The 20,198-nt window shown below is 36.8% G+C and overlaps 1 protein-coding gene across 1 annotated transcript in view; it reads left to right on the top strand.

Annotated features, from left to right (window-relative positions):
- Positions 1–16,915, top strand: part of ENPP6 (ectonucleotide pyrophosphatase/phosphodiesterase 6) — a 160,801-nt gene extending 143,886 nt beyond the window's left edge. Inside the window, exons 7-8 of the mRNA XM_031943293.1 lie at positions 2,819–2,942; positions 13,939–16,915. Of these exons, the coding sequence (XP_031799153.1) occupies positions 2,819–2,942; positions 13,939–14,144 (330 nt within the window). The 3' untranslated portion in view covers positions 14,145–16,915. The remainder of the gene's footprint in view (positions 1–2,818; positions 2,943–13,938) is intronic.
- The last annotated feature ends 3,283 nt before the right edge of the window (positions 16,916–20,198 follow it).

The following is a 20,198-nucleotide window of genomic DNA, read 5'->3' as shown; positions in this document are numbered from 1 at the left end:
AGATGTAAGATATGATGGGAGCGTTGCTCAGATGCAGCCTAGCACTGTCTGTCTGAAGATTACCTGTCTCTGTACTCTCTCATTTGTCTTTCCCACACACCTCTTCCATCTTCTGCTCTCCCTCCTAATATCATTTGTTTTAAACTCACCACAAGTATTACCTTCTAACATGATCTTCTCAGTTGATATTACCCTGCCTCCCAATTAAATATATAATTTCTCTCTCTCTCTTTCTCTCTCTCTCTGTCTGTCTCTCTCTCCTTTTCTCTCTCTCCTCTCTCTCTCGCTTTTCTCTCTCTCTCTCTACTTCTCTCTCTCTCTGTCTTTCTCCCTCTCCCACTCTCTCTCCATCTCTGACCCTCTCTGCTTCTCTCTCTCTCTCCTTCTCTCTCCTTCCCTCCATTCTTCCCTCTTTCCCTCTCAAAGAGGGAGCTCTTTCCTCCCTCCTTCTTTTCTTCCCCACTTTCCTCCCTCCTTTTCTTTCCCTAACCCTCCCCCTCCACACACACACACACACACACACACACACATTATTGTCCTAATAGAATGTAAGCGTTTTGATAGCAAGGACTGTTTAATTTTTGCCAGTGTATCCCTAACCTCTATCACAGTGTCTGCCACATAGTAGGTGACTTTCTTGCTGACTGATTGAATCAATTAGAGAAGGATGCTGATGGTAGCATTGGGCCTTATTAGGTAATAGAGAACACCAAAAAATGGTCGATCATCACTCCTCAACTTATCCATCAAACTTATTTATCAATCACTTTGGTTTCTTACATTGGTGAAATTGAAACTATCATCATGGAATGTATTATAAATGTACCAAGTTCCTTAAAATTTTAGAACATTCAAAATTTTCTTAAAATTTCTTTTGGTTCACTAATAATAAGCATCCACAAGTATTAGTCATTAGAAGATGGCAAAAAGAATATTGAGCAGGTCTTGAGACAACCACAAGAAAATCCTTTTGAAGGTTTCCATTACCAATGGTTAACCTGAAGAAGAGGAAACTGGCATGGTATCCATCAAGCATATGAAGAACCAAGAACCATCATGTGGAGGAAGAAGTAGGAATATCCTCTATGGTTCCAGGGAGTAGAAGTAAGAGGCAGCATGGAGCTGTAGAGGGAATACTGGCCTAGGAGTCAAGATATGGATGCTCTAATTCCAGGCCTACCATTGGCTAACCATGCAATTCTAGCCAACTTACTCCACTTATCCAGTCCTCAATTTTCTTATTTGAAAAATGGGCTGGAGAAGGAAATGGCAAAGCAAGAAAACCTCAGATGGGATCACAAAAATTGGGATATAGATGAAAAAAAATACTATTATACTATTTGCCCAGACACAGTAAGATGTCCCTAAACTGGGGAATTCAAAGACAAAACAACAACAACAAAACAATTCCCTATTCATAAAGTGCTTGCAATCTATGAAGGATATATAAAAATATCCAAAATATATGCATCATAAATGCAAGTCACACAGTGAGAGAGACACTAGCAATTGGGAAGAATAAGGAAAGAGGTAGGAGGGAAGTGGAATCTAGGTTGAAGAAACTCAGGACATTTAAGAGTTGGCTGGAAAAGGGGAGTACATTCCACATGGGGAGGGGTAGAAGAGAGAGAATATCCTGAGCAAAGGATGGGAGATGAATGTCATATGTGAGAAACAGCAAGAAGGCTGCTTTGGCTCGGTCTCAGAGTGTATGAAGGAAAATAATGTAGAATAAGACTGGAAAGGTTCTTTGGCACTTATAAAGAGTTTTTAATGCCAGATAGAGGCTGTATTTCATCCTAGAGGTAACATGGAGCCATGTTGTACAATTGTTTTTCAGTTATATTTTACTTTTTGTGAACTCATTTGGGGTTTTCTTGGCAGAGATATTGGAGTACTTTGCCATTTACTTCTCCAGCTCATTTGACAGAGGAGGAAACTGAGACAAATAGGATTAAGTAACTTGCCCAGGTCTCACAACTAGTGTTTGAGTCTGGATTTGAATTTGGAACCAGAATTCTATGCACTGTATCACCTATAACAACAAGAAAACCTTGCATTTATAGTGTATAGTATGTGTTTATATATATATATGTATACATATATACATATACATATATAAGATACAGTCATTTCAGTTGTATCTGAATCTTTGTGATCCCATTTGAGTTACTCCTAAGTGTGTGAGGTCAGATTTAAACTCAGGAGGTTAAATCCTCCTGATTCTAGATCCAGGACTCTATTGCATCACCTTCAATAGTAACATCTTCCACCTACACTAATATATTTATAGTATATAGTATATATAAAATAGACATGTAAGAATATGTATGTGTGTGTGTGTAGTTGTTTGCCCATTACAATATAGCTCCTTCAGTTCAGGGGTAGTTTTGCCTTTTTTTTGTACTGCTAGCACTTAGCACAGTGCATGGCACATAGAAATCATTTAATAAATGCTTGGTGACTGAGTAATAATAATACCTAGCATTTATATAGGGTTTGCAAAGTGCTTTATGAGGATTATCCTAGGGGATCTTCACAACAACCCTGTGAATTAAGTGCTATTTTCCCCCCATTTTCCAGATAGGAAAACTGAGGCAAGTTAAGTGACCTGCCCCAAATCACACAATATTAATTATCAGAAGAAGGATTTGAGCCCTGGTCTTTTAAACCTTTATATCCAATCTTCTTACTAGCCTAGCTCCTGGTGACTGCTCTAGAAATAGTAAAGAAACCCTCTTTGCCTCCAGTAGAAAGTTGGGTTGGGTTCTCTGAGGCCTTTGTCACATGAGTATGTGTTTCCTTTTTTGATCCTCAGAAAAAAGAAGCTCTCCCCTTCTGGATGAACAGCACAGGGAAGCGGGCAGGCTGGCAACGGGGATGGCATGGCTATGACAATGAGCTCATGGACATGAGGGGGATCTTCCTCGCCTACGGGCCCGGTAAGCTGATGAGAGTGCAGTTCCTTGGCCGGCATGCTGGCAGAAACTTCTTTCCCAGAAGGCCTGGGCCAGCTCTCCCAGGATGCTTGGAGGGATTTCTTTCTGACCACTATTTATGAGGGAGCCTGCAAACCCACAGGTCTTCAACATCTTGTGCTGAATTTTTTTCAAATGCTTCTTGGGTTTGGCAAGTGTGGCCAAATACTTTTCCTCGTAAATTCTGAACCGTAAGGGCGGTGGGGGGGAAATGTATTCCACATGTCCATGATTCGTTTTACACTTAATTCATCAAAATGTTATTTCACAGCTATCTGATGTCTGAGAAGGCTTATCAGCCACGGCTGCTGACAGCTGTGTGCTTCAAACCTGCCACAGCCACCCCAGGGGGCTGAGAGAGAAACCTCTCCCAGCGATATTTCCAATGCTGAGCACTCTGCAGGGGCCGGTCAGTCCATCCAACTAGAAGTCTGGGTCAACATTCGATCAGATTTTTCTGGGACCCCGCGACCCAACTAGACTGCAGTAAGAGTAGGAATCTCGCTTTAGAGCTAGGAGTGACCTCTGATGTCAACCTCCTCATTTGACAAATGAAAAAACTGATGCTCAGAAAAGAGCTTAAGCCACTTGCCCCATTGTCACACAGCTAAGAAGTAGCAGAGGGCAGGACTTGAAACCAGGGCTTCCTGTCTCCAAATCCAGCACTTGTATTATTACCACCTTGCCTCTTGTACAGGAGTTCTTAAGCTTGTCTGTGTCATGAACCCCTTGGGTACTGAGAATTTTTGAAATAAAGTACATGAGATTACAAAAGAAACCAATTCTGTTGAAATGCAATGATCAAAAATGTCTTTTCTTTAAAAAGTTCACAGACTGTTAGAACACTTTACTCTAGAAGCAAATTCAAATGACTGAATTGACCTCTCACGTCTCGCAAAATGCTTCCAAATTATTGGTTACTAGAACAGACAGATCTGCTGGATTGGGGCAGAATTTCAGGAGCCACTGGAGGTCTGACCCAGGCTTCTAGAACTAAAGTAGCACCAGATTAGCTTTTAGATGGGAGATGGGAAAGTAGCATTTGCTGGTATCATTCATCTTAATATCTTCCAGCAAAACTGGATCATTCACCATTTACCCATTTTGCCCTATCTATCTCCCTCTTCAAGACCTTCATTCAGGGTGGACCCCGTTCTTAGAATATATTGTTTTTCTGTATCTGCTTGCTGAAACCCTTCTTTTCCTTCTAGGTTTAGCTCAGGTACCAAGTTCCTCAGGAATACTTTCTTTTTTTTTTTTTAATCATGTTTGCAGTTAAAAGTGAGCTCTACCCATCTCTCATTCCTCATATTTTACCTGTTTCTTTGCTTCACGTTTAGCACAATCTTATTTGCTTATGCAATTACAAATCCCCAACCTCCCATTAAATCCTTAACAAAATTCTAAATCCTAACTCCAATCCTAACTAATAAAATCCTAACTAAAATCCTTAACAAAAAAAATTGTGATGTTTTCCAACTTATAGCAGATACTTTTAAAAAAAGTTTGTTGGACCGAATTGATTTTGTCAAACTAGATTTCACAATGAACAGATGTTCACACAGACCATATATGAACCTCTTCCATCTCCCCCCTGTACAAAGTGTTCATGATGATTATCTTTCCCATCTGCAGGAAAGCTGGCCAGATCATCAGCTGCTCTTGATTCTTTCTTTCCCAATCCTCACATTCAATAGCCATAAACCTAAACTTGCTCTACTTCTTCCAAACATGATGCTAGCAGCTATTGCTCAGTCTTTTAAAAATTTCTCAAGCTGCCACTCTTCCTAGTAACACTAAAAATAAAGATCTGATGAAAGTCAATTAGGAAAGGTCTTATAATACATGGAAGGTAAACATATTATGCTGTATAGTTCATTATATATATATTCATTCTTTATAGTCATGTACAGTAACTCTTTGTGACCCCATTTAGGGTTTTCTTAGAAAAAATGCTAGTGATTTACCATTTCCTTCTTTAGCTCATTTTACAAATGAAAAAACTGAGGCAAACAGAATTACGTGACTTGCTTAGAGTCACACAGGTTAATGTCTGAGGCTGAATTTGAAATTAGATTTTCTTGACTCCAGTCCCAGAGCTCTATCCACTGTGCCACCTAGATGCCCAAAGTATTATAATATTCCTCTTACTTCCAACTCTCTTAATTCCTAGTGAAGTTTTTGATGAAGCCAGTGTGGCTTCAGTAAGGTTTGGTTAGCTATTGCTTCTTCCAGTGATGGAGACAACCAGGCGATTCAGTGGATAGAGTGCTGAGCTGTGTGACACTTTGTTTTCTCATCTGTCAAATGTGCTGGAGAAGGAAAAACTAATCTAGAGTCTTTGTCAAGAAAACCCCAAAGAGGGGCAGCTTGATGATGCAGTAGATCTCTACTATCTGGAGGTAGGAAAACCTGAGTTTAAATCTAGCCTCAGACACTTAAAACTTAGTAGTTGTGTGATTCTGGGCAAGTCACTTAAATCCAATTTCCTCAGCAAGAAAAAAAAAAGGAAACTCCAAATGGGATCACAAAGAGTTGGACACAATGAAAAACACTGACCAACAAAACTTCCTCACTCCAAGTCTTCCAAGTTCTAGCTAGATTGGTTGCAGAGATGAGTTGGTTCAGTAAGTGATCAGAACTATTGGAGCCTTAAAGATTATCTAGTTAAATCCCTTCATATTAGAGATGTTTGAAGACAGACTTAGCTGGAAAGATCTTTGCTCAAAGTCCCATAACCAACCAATCATTGAATCTGGAACAGAAGCCAACCACCTGACCAGCCTCTTCCATAAAGGGGAGCAAAGTATAGCGCAATGGAAATGGAGAAAGAAGTTCAAAGTCTCTGTATTATTTGCTACCCATATGCCTTGGAGAAAGTTATTTAACTTAAATTGAGATATTGAGTGCTTCACATGCTCAAATTTGCACCAAAAAAAAGGATAAGGATGATTTGGAGGGTGAGAGAGACAGTGTCCTACAAAAATGAATGAGTTTGTTTTGCTTTTTAAACACACATAAGAACCCACTATGTGCTAACCTTTGAGTTAACTGTTTTTTTTAATATGATCTTTTATCCTCACAATAATTCTGGGTAATTTGTGCTTATTAGTATTCCCATTTCACAGAGAAGGAAACTGAATGAAAGACCCAAAGACCTGGATTTAAATCAGGTTTGTTTTGTTTTACTTTGCTTTTTGAGGCATTTGGAGGTAAGTAACTACTAATAATCTGAGGCCAAATTTGAACTAGGTTCTGCTGCTCCAAGGTTGGTACTCTATCCAATGTGTCACCTAGTTACCTCAAAACCTCATTTCTAAATGAGCCCTTTCTACTAATAAATGCATCTGTGTATGTTGTTTTCCTCGTGTTGTTTCCTATACCTTGGTCTTGGTTTCCTCATCTGTCAAAGGGGGAGGAAACTGATAGCTAAGTTTCCTAAGAGGATAAACCTAAGAGGATTTTTGTGGGAATTGATTAAATAATTTATCTGAAATGCTTGATATATTCTGGACTGCTGTATAAATATCAGCTATTATTATTCTCCTGAGAAGGGTTTGAAACCGCTCCATGGTCATCTCTCAGTTAGCCATCTCTAACTTTTTAAATTCAGATCCTGACTGTGGCATTTAGATCATGCTAGATCCCTGCTGCTAGTGATAGATTGCTCCAATTTCAGAACTCCTTCTATCACATCTGCTTCCTGTGGACACAGGACATTGGACCCCAGGGATTTTAATCAAGAATATTACTTTCTCTAGAGAACAACAACAATAACAAACAACAACAAAAAAGATAGATCATGAATTCAAAACAGTTGTTGTTAGGAAGATTGCCCTAAACATGGGGTGGAGTTGGGGGTGGGGGAGAAAGGAGGATGCTAAAAGCATTACTTCAAGCAGAACAACGTTTAGCCTCAAACCAAAGAACCTTTTAAAACAAAATACCCATAGCTGAATCAGGTTAAACTTAAAATTCACTGGGGAGACTTTGTCCGAGGAATAAAAGTGCTGTCATATTTTCCCCCAAGACTCAAAGCTTTCAATCACTCACAGCCAGAAGCAAGTCCTCCATCCTTCACTCTCCCCCTACTCCCTTCCACAAGAACTAATTGCAAAAATGTTTCCAGGCAGAACAAGCCTCTGCAACCTCATCCGAGCCAAGTTTCTGGCTTCAATTGCTCTTCAATTCTCCTAAAAGATTGAACAGCTTTATGCTCTGCCTAGCTTATTCCAGAGAAAATGTTCAAGGCTGGCCTTTCTGAGATATCTCACTGGGCTCTGAGATAAAGGCCCAGCCCTCTGGAATCCTGGTACGTGCCTACAGCTTAGGTAAGAAGCCTGACATCCCTGCTGTTGCTGAGATACAGCCCAAGAGGGCTGAGGCCTTCCAGAGCTTGTCAAGGATTACAAAAACGAAAAGGAAAAAGAGTTTGAAAAAAAGGCAGCTTTCCTTTGGCTGAGCCCAGGTTCTGATCCACATAGTCTTATCTTGTCCAAGAGAACTCCACATTCAAGATAAGGTGAAGATTTAGTGACCTCTGCACAAATTCAACAAGCCACATTTGGAAAACAGACTTAGGGGAAGGGTGACAAGTCCCATCTGTGTAGTTTATCATCTCAGAAAGAACTATATTTTATACATACTTTTTTTTCAACTTGGATTTAAAATCAGAATTAAACAAAAAGTCGTACTGAGTGTCAATGCACTCTGGACCAAAGAAGAAGAATGAAAATGTGGGGAAAGGAACAACATTTATTAACTGCCTTCTATGTGCCAAGCACTATACTAGAGTTTTGTAAATTTTTTCTCATTGGATCCTCATAACAATACTGTAAAGCAGGTGCTATTTTAATCCCCATTTTACAGAAGAGAACACTGCTGAGTTCAAATGACTTAACCAGGGTTAATACAATTAATAGCTGTCTGGGGCTAGATTTGAACTCAGGTCTACCTTGCTCCAGGTCCTAACAGAGCCTAAAGCTCTGTTCCACCACCTAACAGAGCATAAAGGCCAGAGCACTAGAGTGATTCTCTGGGGAGCTGGGTTCTAATCTTAGCTCTCTGAAAGGAAACTTAGAAACCTTCTAATCTCTCATTATACAGATGTGGAAATTGAGGCCCAGAGAGACAAAAATGATTTGCCCAAAGTCCCATTTAAGTCCCAGAAGTATGATTTAAATTGGGGTTCAACTAAAGTACATTGCTTTCTGAATACTCTCTTCCCCATAAGCCACTACATATTATTATATATTATTTACATAATAGTATATATTTACAATATTTATGATACATATAATATATAATGTTTATATTTATATATGATCTTTATTAAGTCAAATATATTTAATTATCATCAATTATTCAACATTAACTATAATTAATTATGTAAGCAGTAAATTACAATAAATATCTGTTAATAATATGATGTATATTATGTTATTCTATATTCTATATAATGTTATACAATATCAAATTCTCCCTGCAGCAAGTACTCTGGATCTTAGTTTCTTTATCTGTAAACTGAGGGCCCTCTATCCTCTTTTGCTTTGGCAGGGACAGTGAGAAGCAATAAGAAAAGAGACAGAAGATGCCAAGAATCACACCATTTTTAGACCCCACAAGCTTTCCCTTATTTGTCGGTACTCTAAACAAGAGATCTTTCCCTAGTGACCAATGTGTAGACAAGTTGGCCAGAGTAGCTGAATCATGTCCTACTTGACCATAGATGACCTCTATTATCCCTTCAAGCTTTGACATTTTGCTTATGAATCAGAATTTCCAGACTTCCCCCATCCCCATCCCAAGACTACTTTTTTTGGAAATCCAAAGTCAGGAGCAGAGGAGACCAAAGGAATATTCAGAGATTCCAATGAGAGAGTTTGATGGGGTTTGGTTGTGCAGGAGTTGTTCACACGGGGGCTTGTGGCTCCTAAGTCATCTAGGGCACATTCAAATACTTACTCCAGAAACACCAGCACCAAAGAGAACCCCGGTGTGATTATCAGAGAGACCATCTAGCCCAGGCATTCCTTTTGGACTTTAATTGTAGATTCTTTCACCAAACCTAAGAATTCTTAGATTCATAGAATCTTAGACACTAGATTCCCAGAGTCCTGCAGGAATTCTGAGATAGAAAAATTCTTAGGGCTGGCTGAGAGCAGAGCCTCAGAGGACCAAATATAGGCAACTGCCCGAAAGCATCTGGGAGGTCTAGACACTCCTACCTGAAATTAAAGCTCTAGAAGGAGCCTGCCTAAGGATATAACCCATGGCTGAAGGATTTAGAGGCGTTCTGGGTGAGCCCAGTAATAGTGCACAAACGAGGCAGGGATCCAACCCAAATCTATGACTTGTTTGCTTAAGCTCAACTCCAGAAGGAGCAATCTTAGAGAATAGAGGACAGAAGGTCCCTCAAATCATTCCCAGAAACAGAGCCCAAGGCCAGCTCAGTCTCAATAATTTAATTCAATAAACCTTCATTAAGTGTTTAGGTAATATCCCAGCAGCAGGAGCAGCCTCAGGACATTTCAGGTCCTGTACAGAAGGTGACCTGTGGTCCCAACTAAGATTCAGGCTAAAAGTCCTAGATGCAATCTAGCTGGAACTGCCCCTGAAGCCTGTGGTGGGCTGTGACTCCAGTACAGGAGTAATTCCTCAACCCCATACCAGTAGGGAAGAACCTCAGAAGGTGCCTATTGCAGGGAGAGGTCCCAAACAAGCCCCTAGGTAGAGCCTCAAGAATACCTTAAGGGAGGGGTCTAGTCTGGTCTGGGCAAATCTGAGTATAGACTTAGTAACTGACATGCTCTACCTACTATCATGAATGGAAGGTGAAATGAAAGAAGAAATGAACGTTTGATCTTCTGAGCATCTTGATTTATTAAGCAATGCATTGCCTAACAAACCAGAACCAAACCTCCTTACCTTAGGGATGGACCCCAAAAACTAAATTATAGCTAATATTGAATAATTATTGATGATAATTAAATATAATTATATTTGATTTAATAAAAATTATATATAAATATAAACATTATATATTATATGTATCATAAATATTGTAAATATATACTATTATGTACATAATATATAATACCATATTTTAATATATACACTTTTATACATTAAAAACAATTCAATAAGACCAAGTAATCAAAAGAAAACAATAAACCAGGATACAACATTGGAAATCTGACTTCTAATTGGATGAAAAATTCAGGACTTTCTGAGTTGGGAGGGAAAGAGTCAACAGGCACAATTCTCTGAATTCAGAAAAGGAGGTATCCCATTCCCTCAAGTGTCTGTAAACAATCAAAGAAATGTACAAACAATAACTGATCAGTTTGGGGCCAGCTTTCAGATTACACTTGAGATACATAGTTGTGAAAAAATTCCTTGCATCAGTCTTTCATCTGACTGGGTTTCTGATCAGCATAATCTAGGTTCTTGGTTAAGGGTTTCTAAGCTATAGATAAAAAGTCTACAGGACTAAGTTCAACAATACAATAAAGATTTTCTCCCAATTCTTGTAATTGAATAAAGTTTTTTTTTTCACATGACAGAATTTGGACTAAACCCATAATTGAATACAAACTAAGCTAGCTCTAGTCACAAGATAGAGTCAATATGGTTCATTCAATTGCCACAATTAATCATTTGCTGTTCTAATATTGATTGATCCAGGTAGAGGTCACTCCATGAATAAATGAAAGCAAACTCTGACTATCATGAGGAATACCTTGGCATGAGAGATACCAAGGGAATAAACCTAAAGAGATTAACAACCCCAGATAAAGCCTCAGAGGAAATAAAAAATAACCTAGGTACATAGATTCAACAGTCCCACAAGGAAATGAAATGAGATAGCAAATGGAAAAGCCAGAAAGGAAAGAATAGGATGGAAAGAGAAAGTATCATTCAAGAACTGAATATCCTAAAAATTAGAATGGGTCATATTGAAAACTATATCTCAACAATACCATAAAATCAAAACAAGCCCTTCCAAAAACATTGGAGGGGAAAAGAAAAGAAAACCAAATAAATATAATATCAAAAACAACTGAGCAATTGACCTAGAAAAAGGTTGAACATCTAAATCATATTCCTTGCTGTTTTGGGGAAGGACAAAGTAAGAAAGGGAGGGGGGAATACAAAATCTTTAAAAAATGAATATTGAAAACTGATCTTTACATATATTTGGGTAAATAAATGAAGGGAAAAAGAAAAAAGATTGAAGAGAAACAATTATATTTTCTTTTTTTTTTAAAGTTTGGATACTATATTTTAAGAAATTATAAATGAATAAATCTTTAGAATCAGAGGACAACATGAATATATAAGGAAACCATTGATCAGCTTCAGAAAGAAACTCTAAAATGAAAACTCCAAGAAGTATCATAGAGAATGTCCTGACCTTCTGGGTAAAAGAAAAAAAAAGTCTTGAAGCAAACAAAAAGAAGTTCAAATATCAAAGACCAGCAGGATTGCACAAGATTTAGCAGCTGATCCTTAAAAGAAGTAGAGAGTTTGAATATGATATTCCAAAATGCAAGGTATACAAATTTACAATTAAGGATAACCTAAATATAATCTGGAAAAGATTTCTAAACATTCCTGATGAAAATATGAGAACTGAATAGACATGTAGAAATGGAAATAAGAATACATATACCAAGAGAAACATAGAAAGGTGCTTATATTTATATAATTGAAAAGGAATATGTGACAATAAATTGTTCACATGTTAACAGGGCAAATAAGAAACTAATGTCTTCTTAAAACCCTAATATCTTTAAGAGTAAAAGACAAAAGTTAAAATAAGGGACAATGGGTGATTTTGTTCTGCTTTAATGATCTTGAGAGAAGAAAAATAGGAGAAACAGTACCAGAATCTCACGAATATTACTTTCATTTGAATTGCATTAAGCAAGATTGAATAAAATTATGTACACACACATGCACGCATACCACTCACAAATATGCCACTCTATACCTAGTACACAAATTTCAGCATAGAAATACATTAAACTCAAAACAGAAATTATGTTGGACAGAGACAAGGGAAGGGTAAAGAGGAGTCTAAGAGGGCAGATAGGTAAAAGAATTATAAACAAAACAATTTTGATAATTAAAAGGAAGAATATGAATGTAACATTAAAAACAAAGGAAGAAAGGGTAAAAATTGGGATCAGGGTTATGGTAAAATGAAAAGAATATCAGTATATCAATATGGTATATCAAAAAGTAGGGTTTTTTCTTTTTTTTATATCTATTTTTTTAAATAGCCTTTTATTTACAGGTTATATGCATGGGTAACTTTACAGCATTAACAATTGCCAAACCTCTTGTTCCAATTTTTCACCTCTTACCCCCATCTCCTCCCCCAGATGGCAGGATGACCAGTAGACGTTAAATATATTAAAATATAAATTAGATACACAATAAGTATACATGACCAAACTATAATTTTGCTGTACAAAAAGAATCAGACTCTGAAATATTGTACAATTAGCTTGTGAAGGAAATCAAAAATGCAGGTGGGCATAAATATAGGGATTGGGAGTTCAATGTAAAGGTTTTTAGTCATCACCCAGAGTTCTTTCTCTGGGTGTAGCTGGGGTTTTTTTTTCTTTATAAGATCACAAGTATAAGGCAAATACCTTTTCTTCTATCACCATTTTTTTTTTTTACAAAGAGGAAAGTACTCTAGAGAAGAAGAGGTACAAGAGGATAGGCTGGAGATTTAACTTTATACAAAGTTAAATATTCATAACTCTGAATGTGAATGGAATTAACACTGATAAAATGGAAGAGGAAAGTAGAATGGATTAGAAAACAAAATCCAATAATATTTGTAAGACATAAAACTCGAAGAAAAAAAGATTATTTTAGAATTAAAATGAGGTGATAGAGTAAAATCTATTATGAAGAAAAGCAGGAAGCAGCATTAAAAAATCATGTTTTAGAAACTATGATCTCGAAATTAATGAAACAAATGCAAATGAAGGTGGCCAAGTTGTACCAGACCTAAAACTATGTTATAAAACAGCAATCATCAAAACCATTTGGTACTGGCTAAGAAACAGAGTAGTCTATCAGTGGAATAGGATAGGTTTACAGGACAAAATAATCAATGACTATATTAATCTAGTATTTGACAAACCCAAAGACCCCCGCTTTGGGGATAAAAACTCACATTTGACAAAAATTGCTGGGAAAGTGAAAAATTAGGATGGCAGAAACTAGGCATTAACTCACACCTAACACCATATACTAAGATAAGGTCGAAATGGGTTCATGATTTAGACATAAAGAGTGATATTATAAACAAATAAGAACAAAGGAAAGTTTACTTCTCAGATCCGTGGAGAAGGAAGGAATTTGTAGCCAAAGAAGAACTGGAGTAACTTTTCCAGGGTCATACAGCTAGTAAGTATCTAAGGCCAGATTTGAACTCAGAAAGATGAATCATTTTGATTCCAGATATGACTTGTTAGCCACTGCACTATCTAGCTGCCTAAACCAAACAAAGTCTTCACAATACAGAAAGTGAGGGCATCTACAATGGGGGTAAAAAGTTCAATAATGGGGACATAGCTTCATTAATTTACAATTGATCAAATGAGATAATGTCTATAAATTGCTTATGCCTGGCACACAATAGGCACTTTCCCTCTACCTCCAACCATTATGAACTGGAAGATATAGAGAATGTAAAATCAAATTATACATATTGTTTGTTGATTGTGAAAAACCATTCCACTCAGTAAAATAGTATTATGTTTAAAAAAAAACACACACCTCTTATCTGCTGCTAGCTCATTGGGTTTTGTCCATTTCATTGCTGTTTTTAACCCAAAGGATTATACTGCCCAAGAAATACAACCATTCCCTCCTCCATTTTAGTTCAGTCCCTCTCTGCTCATTAAGTGAGAGTCTCTTTGTATTTCCCTTTCAGATTTCAAGTCCAACTTCAGAGCGGCTCCAATCAGAGCAGTGGATGTTTACAATGTTATGTGCAAATTGGTCGGGATAGCACCACTGCCCAACAATGGCTCCTGGTCCCGAGTGGTATGCATGCTAAACAGCCAGCCCAGTGTGATGCATTCGGTGCAATTGAGCAGCTGTGCCCTAGCATTTATTCTCTTGTTACTATTTGTATAACAGATCTGATTCCTGGAGTCCCAAAATAATATCAGTCAATATGTCTCCAAAATGGAAAGTTTCATTTCCTTCCTTTTGTATTTGAATAACAGCTTCATTAACAGAATCAAGGCTAGATAAATTATAAATGGACCATTTATGAGATGGTTATATACATACTCTCCTACACACAATTCTTTTTCTATTATTTTAAGTGACTTTTTTTTTTGCCTCAAGAAAGAGATCATCTCAGCTGTCTCTAATTCATCCAACTCTAAATCACTTGTTCTTCTTCATACAAACTCAGGATAAACCAGCTGGGCAAAGGTCCTGGCATTTTGTCAACTAGACTGGGCACCCGTACTGCTTCTGTTCCTAGACCCATCTCTGTCACTTTTCCTTGCAAAGAAGTCTGTCCCAGGATGGTCATGATCACGTACAAGACATTAGCTGGTATTCACTTCTATAATCTACATTGATTTCTTCCACTCAGTATCAGAAGAGGCTTACGTCAATATCAATTATTTTGTCATGCTCCTAATCCAACTAAAAGGGAAATTGTGTGTCCTTTTGCATAGGTCCCTTTGCCTGTGATTTAGGTGAAAAGTTTGTAAAACCCCAGTATAAAACAAAGGGACTGGTTTATCCAAATTCTAAATTCATCAATTTCTCTAGTCCTGGACTGTAGGAAGCCATATTAGAAATAAGCTACTGTGAAGAATCAGAATAGCAGTGATCAGTCAGTCTCCAGAATCAGCGCTGGATAGAGACTTACTGATATTTGAATGTTTATTCAATGGCAATGTCCTGATGGTGTTTCTTTAAAAAAAGACTTCTTCTTCCTTAGAGTTTGCTCTGGTAAAGAAGAGAGAGTATTCCGAGATAGACAATGATATTTTAATCATGAATTAAAAAACTCACATGAAGGGAATTCTTTTTTAAGCTTCCACTAGAGATCAATAAATATACCAATAAGCATTTATTAAGTGCCTACTGTATATCAGAGAGAGGCATAATGGAGTAGGTGATAGAGAGATGACTTGTAGCCAGGAAGACTCATCTATGACACATACTGACTATGTGACCCTGACCAGGTCACTCTATTTCTCAGTGCCTGAGGGAACTCTAAGATTGTTGCTGAGAAAGCATTAACCTTTACTGATAGAATTTCTTCATCACAGTAGTGAAATCCCAGATCCAGTCCCTAGCCCAACTGTGTGTCGGCACCTTAGATACGGTGGGAGACAAAATATACACTGTAGAAGATCAGCAATTGGAAGACAAATGTGAACAAGTTCCAAAGTTGTTGAATTTTGTTTTTTATTTTCCATGTTGATGTAAATCATATAACAACCCAGAATACCAAAGGAATGGGGGAGGCAGACCAAATTTATGCCAGTTATTCAACAAATCATTCCATAAGCAAGCATCCTGAACCAACCTCAGGCCCAACTTCTTTTGAAAATCACCAAGACTTGATGGAACAGGGATTCTTCTGTTACTATTTGTATAACTGATCTGATTCCTTGAATCTCCAAACTCTAATTCTTATGGAACAGATAACCATGAATCTGAGTGGAGATATTTTAAGTTTGTACTTTAACAATTTACTCCTAAAGATCTTTAGGGTTTTGGGTTTTTTGGGGGGGAGAAGGGGGAGGCGGTTAAAAACCTAGTTGGACATTTTCAAATGCCAGGAGTGATATTTCTTATTGCATTACATATGAAAGCCACATGACTACCATATATTGAGTCCATCCAAGAAGATAACTTTTCATCTGACTCTGGCTAGCCATAAGATGTCTCAGGAGAAAAAGACCCTTCATGATGTTTAACCTTATGGGACAGTTGGGGTTGTCTTTGTGTCATGAATTGTAATGGTAAAGATTCATAGCTTTAAACAAATTCAAATTAATCTTGACAAAATTTCTGTAATCTCAGCAAAGAGCTTTGTAATGTATTTTTAAAGCTCCAAGAACCATCAGGTCAATTGGAAAGAAATCAAATCAATCTTTGTTGTCTGGATTTATTTATTTTTTGTGGTCTAGACTTATTGTTATAAATGGTATAGAGAACTCTTAATGTGGAAACTCCTTCCACCAGATATGATTGTTCTTTCTCTTCCTTAGATAGTCTTAGAGAGCTACCTACCTGGGAGTATTGATTTTGGGGCTCAGTGAATTGCCCAGCATTGCACAAATAATATGTGTGGGACAGGGTGGAGGTGAATTTGAACTCTGGTCTTCTTTGTAGAGAGTCTAAGTTGTTCTTCCTTTTACGATGCTGTCTCTTGTGTTCTCTGGGTATTGAGAATAAAAGCAGTTTAGTGTTTGAAGAGCAGCTATTTTTTAAATTTCTTTTTTCTTCCTTAATGGACAAAATTTTAATGAATTCCGCTAAGCACACATTTTCAAATTAAAGAACTATCCATAAGGAGACAAAATAAATATCAGGATCCAACATCGTGAAGCTGTATGAAACTATATACAGTTTTATCTCTAGCTCTTTTCTGTTTCACCAAGTTCTTCCTTCCCCATCCATAGAATATTATACTTAGAAGTCAAAGTTTCTGATAATGACAAATAGGAAGGGGAGGGAAATTTGAAAGACATCATGAGAATGAAGGCAAACTACATGAAATGTTTTTCTGAAAAATTAACACACAGGGATATGTGCTTGTCCCTGTACTATTTAACATTTTATATCAGTGATTTGGGGACTTGTTTTTTAGAGTTGCAGATGACAGAAAATTGGGAGGGAAGGTTAACCCCACTGAGAGACAGAGCCAGCTTCAAAAAAGGCTTCAACAATATAATATAAATGTAAAGTCTTATACATGGGTCCCCAAAAAATCAATCTCAGAATTAGAAGATGGGGCAAATTGTTAGATAGCAATTCATCTGAAAATTCATACATTCCATGAAGAAATCTTTTCAAAGATGAGCCCTACCTTTAAACACATATTAAGTATTTGAATTCAAAATTATCTCAATAAGATTTAATTTGTGTTTCCCTTGGTGTTTATTATAATTCCTCCACACCTGATGACAAAACCCCTAGAGATGAACAACCAGGCCAATCATTTTACAAAAAATATATAGTTCATCTTGAACTAAGATGGTAGGACTTGGGAGAATTTTTGCAAAATTGGTATAATCTTTTGGAACCCAATTTCAGCCAAACACTATAATGAAGCAATAGAGTAAGACTTTAATGAAGAGTGTAAAAACAGAGATCTATATTATTGAACATTTTCATCAGTGACTCAAAAAGAAGCATAGATGGAATGTTCACCAAATTTGTATGGTAAAGTATAAAAGAACAAGGAAGGGAAGAAGCATTTATTAAATATGTTATATGTACCAAACACTATGATAAGCACCTTTTACAAATATTTCATTTAATCTTCACAATAACCCTGGGAGATAGATGCTCTTCTTATTCCCATTTTATAGTTGAGGAAATTAAATTAATGCTCACAGAGATGAAATGAATTGCCCATGATCTAAAGCCAGATATAAACTCAAATATTCCTAACCCCCGGCATAGAGCTCTACCCATGGTGCCATTTAGTGGCCTTGCTAATGGAAGGGCAGGTATATAATATGTAATAATATATAATATATGATGCCCTAAGATTTGCAAAGCACTTTACAGATGCTATTACATTTGGTTCTTAGAACAACCCTGTGAATTAGGTGCTATCCATTTTATAGAAGAGAAAACAGGATGGTATGATAAGTGACTTATCTTTGATCACATTTTAAGTATCCGAGACAGTATTTGAACTCAGATCTCTTCTCATCAAGTCCAACATTTTTGCCACAATACTCCTTAGAGGAGAATCTTGACTCAAAATGATTAGGGATCACTAATATATTGGATAAGAGAATCGGAATACAAAATATCAAATACAACATAAAGGAGACAATGTCTAGAAAGAAATTCATCTGAAAAAGATTTAGGAGTATTAAGCTTAATATGAATCAACCCCATGATACAACAATCAAAAAATGCTCGTGTGATCTTGGGCTGCATTAAGAGACAGATTTTCCAGAATCTAGAAAGGGAGCATCCTGTAATCTTCTGCCTTGTTTAGATCACATCTGGAATATTATTTTCACTTATGCAAGTCACATTTTAAGCAGGATATAGAAAAACTGACATCTAAAAGAGGAAAACTCAGGTGGTGAAGGTCCTTCCAGATCATATCATATGATGAAAGAATCATGAACATTTATTTAACTTGTAGATTTGAGTGAAAGGGGTTTTGGATTTTGTCTACTTGGCCCTAGAGAGCAGAACTACAAAGAAACAAAAAGGTTGAATTAGAATAAAAACTAATTTAGGTTAGATGGTAGGAAAAAAAGCTTCCTAATAATTAGAACCATTCCCAAGTAGAATGGGCTGCCTCAGGATAAAGTGGCTTCCTCTTCACTAGAGGTCTTCAAGAAGAGGTTGCTTATCCACCAGAATGGTCTCTTCCAAGTGGGGAATCTTGGCCATATGTAGATTAAACTAGATGACCTCTGAAGGCTTTTCCAACTACAAATTGCCTGATTCCCTTATTTTAAAAATCAAGTTAAGTTCCTATTATAATGGATTTATCAGGGACAAATCTAATCAGTTCCTTTTCACTGTTTATCCAGACTTTATATTCACATCTTGAGACATCTAGGTAATACAATGAATGGAGTGACAGGCCTGAAGACAGACTCATCTTCCTGTGTTCAAATCTGACCTCACACACTTACTAGCTTGGGCAAGTCATTTAATGCTGTTTGCCTTAACTTTCTTCATTAAATGAGCTAGAGAAAGAAATGGCAAAGCACTCCAGTATCTATGTCAAGAAAACCCCAAATAGGGTCACAAATAGTTGGATATAACTGAAGCATCTCAACAACAACAAAAATATACATCTTGCTTTTTTCCAGACTATTTGTACTCATCAGTGTTGGCATAGGAAAAAGAAAATTGTCGCTACACGAGTAAGTAGGGAAAATGAAGAAGAGGAACTCAAGTTTTAAATTCAAGGGCAATTCTACACCAAGCAGACCTATGAATATAAAGGAAAAGCATTTTTTCCTGCTTTTATCCCTACCTCCCAAAAAACAGTTCTGCTCCAAATTATGTTCAAACACTGAAGTCCAGATCAGGGAAAGCCTGAAATATCTATTTTGGTTTATATAAATCTTAGTCTCATGGAGTATTTTTAATTTTAAAAGAACTCTAGGAAATTGTTTGAACTATTCCAAGGTTTTGAGTAGACTAAAATATCAGATTTAATGCAGAAAGTCCTGAATCCTTAGGGCTTTTATGCCCAATCCCATTTTCTGATCATTCATCTAACCTAAGCTTCAGACTTTGGTTTAAACTAAAATTTCATGGTCATTTAAGACCAAACTATACCTGGACACACTCCTGGAACTGGGTTAAAAGGAAACACAATTATGAGAATGGAGACACTAATGAAGTTTGGGAGAGGCTCTCAAGGAAGTCAACTATTTGCCTCAATAAATTCTACTTTGACTCATATTTCTAAATGATGCTATCAATAGAGACTAGGTCACTTTGCAAAAAGGAACAATTAATTATTTTAGGAATAACATCTAGGAAAACAGCTTAAATTTTTTGTAAATGTTAAAAGATTTCCAAATAAATCCTGCAAATTTACTCTGTAACCATGGAGATCATAACCAACCACTGTAAAGTACCTGTTGAATTAAAAACAAGTTGGGAGAGGTTGGCAGGGCAACCTATTCTGAGGAGATTGATATGGCTTGAAGATGTTGCTTTGAAATAATTAATGGTGCTAGAATGATGCCTCACACATCGATGATATTTAATAAAGTCAATGAGTCATTAAGGATTTATTGATCACCGACTATGCCCTAGTCACTGTGCCTAAAGGAACAAAAGAATAAAATGGAATAAAATAATAGAATTTTAATTATTTAAAATGTTCTTTTTAAGCTGTGGTTTAATAATGATTAAATAATTCACCTGTGTTTACCACATAAACCCCAAAGTATCTCAATTTAAATAGTTTTCATTTGTTATATTTTCTTGTCACTC

The sequence above is a fragment of the Sarcophilus harrisii genome, chromosome 6 (genome assembly GCF_902635505.1).
Source record: "Sarcophilus harrisii chromosome 6, mSarHar1.11, whole genome shotgun sequence".
Taxonomy (NCBI): Eukaryota; Metazoa; Chordata; class Mammalia; order Dasyuromorphia; family Dasyuridae; genus Sarcophilus; species Sarcophilus harrisii.
Note: the sequence above shows the minus strand (reverse complement) of the source record. Positions and strands in the feature narration are given on the sequence as shown.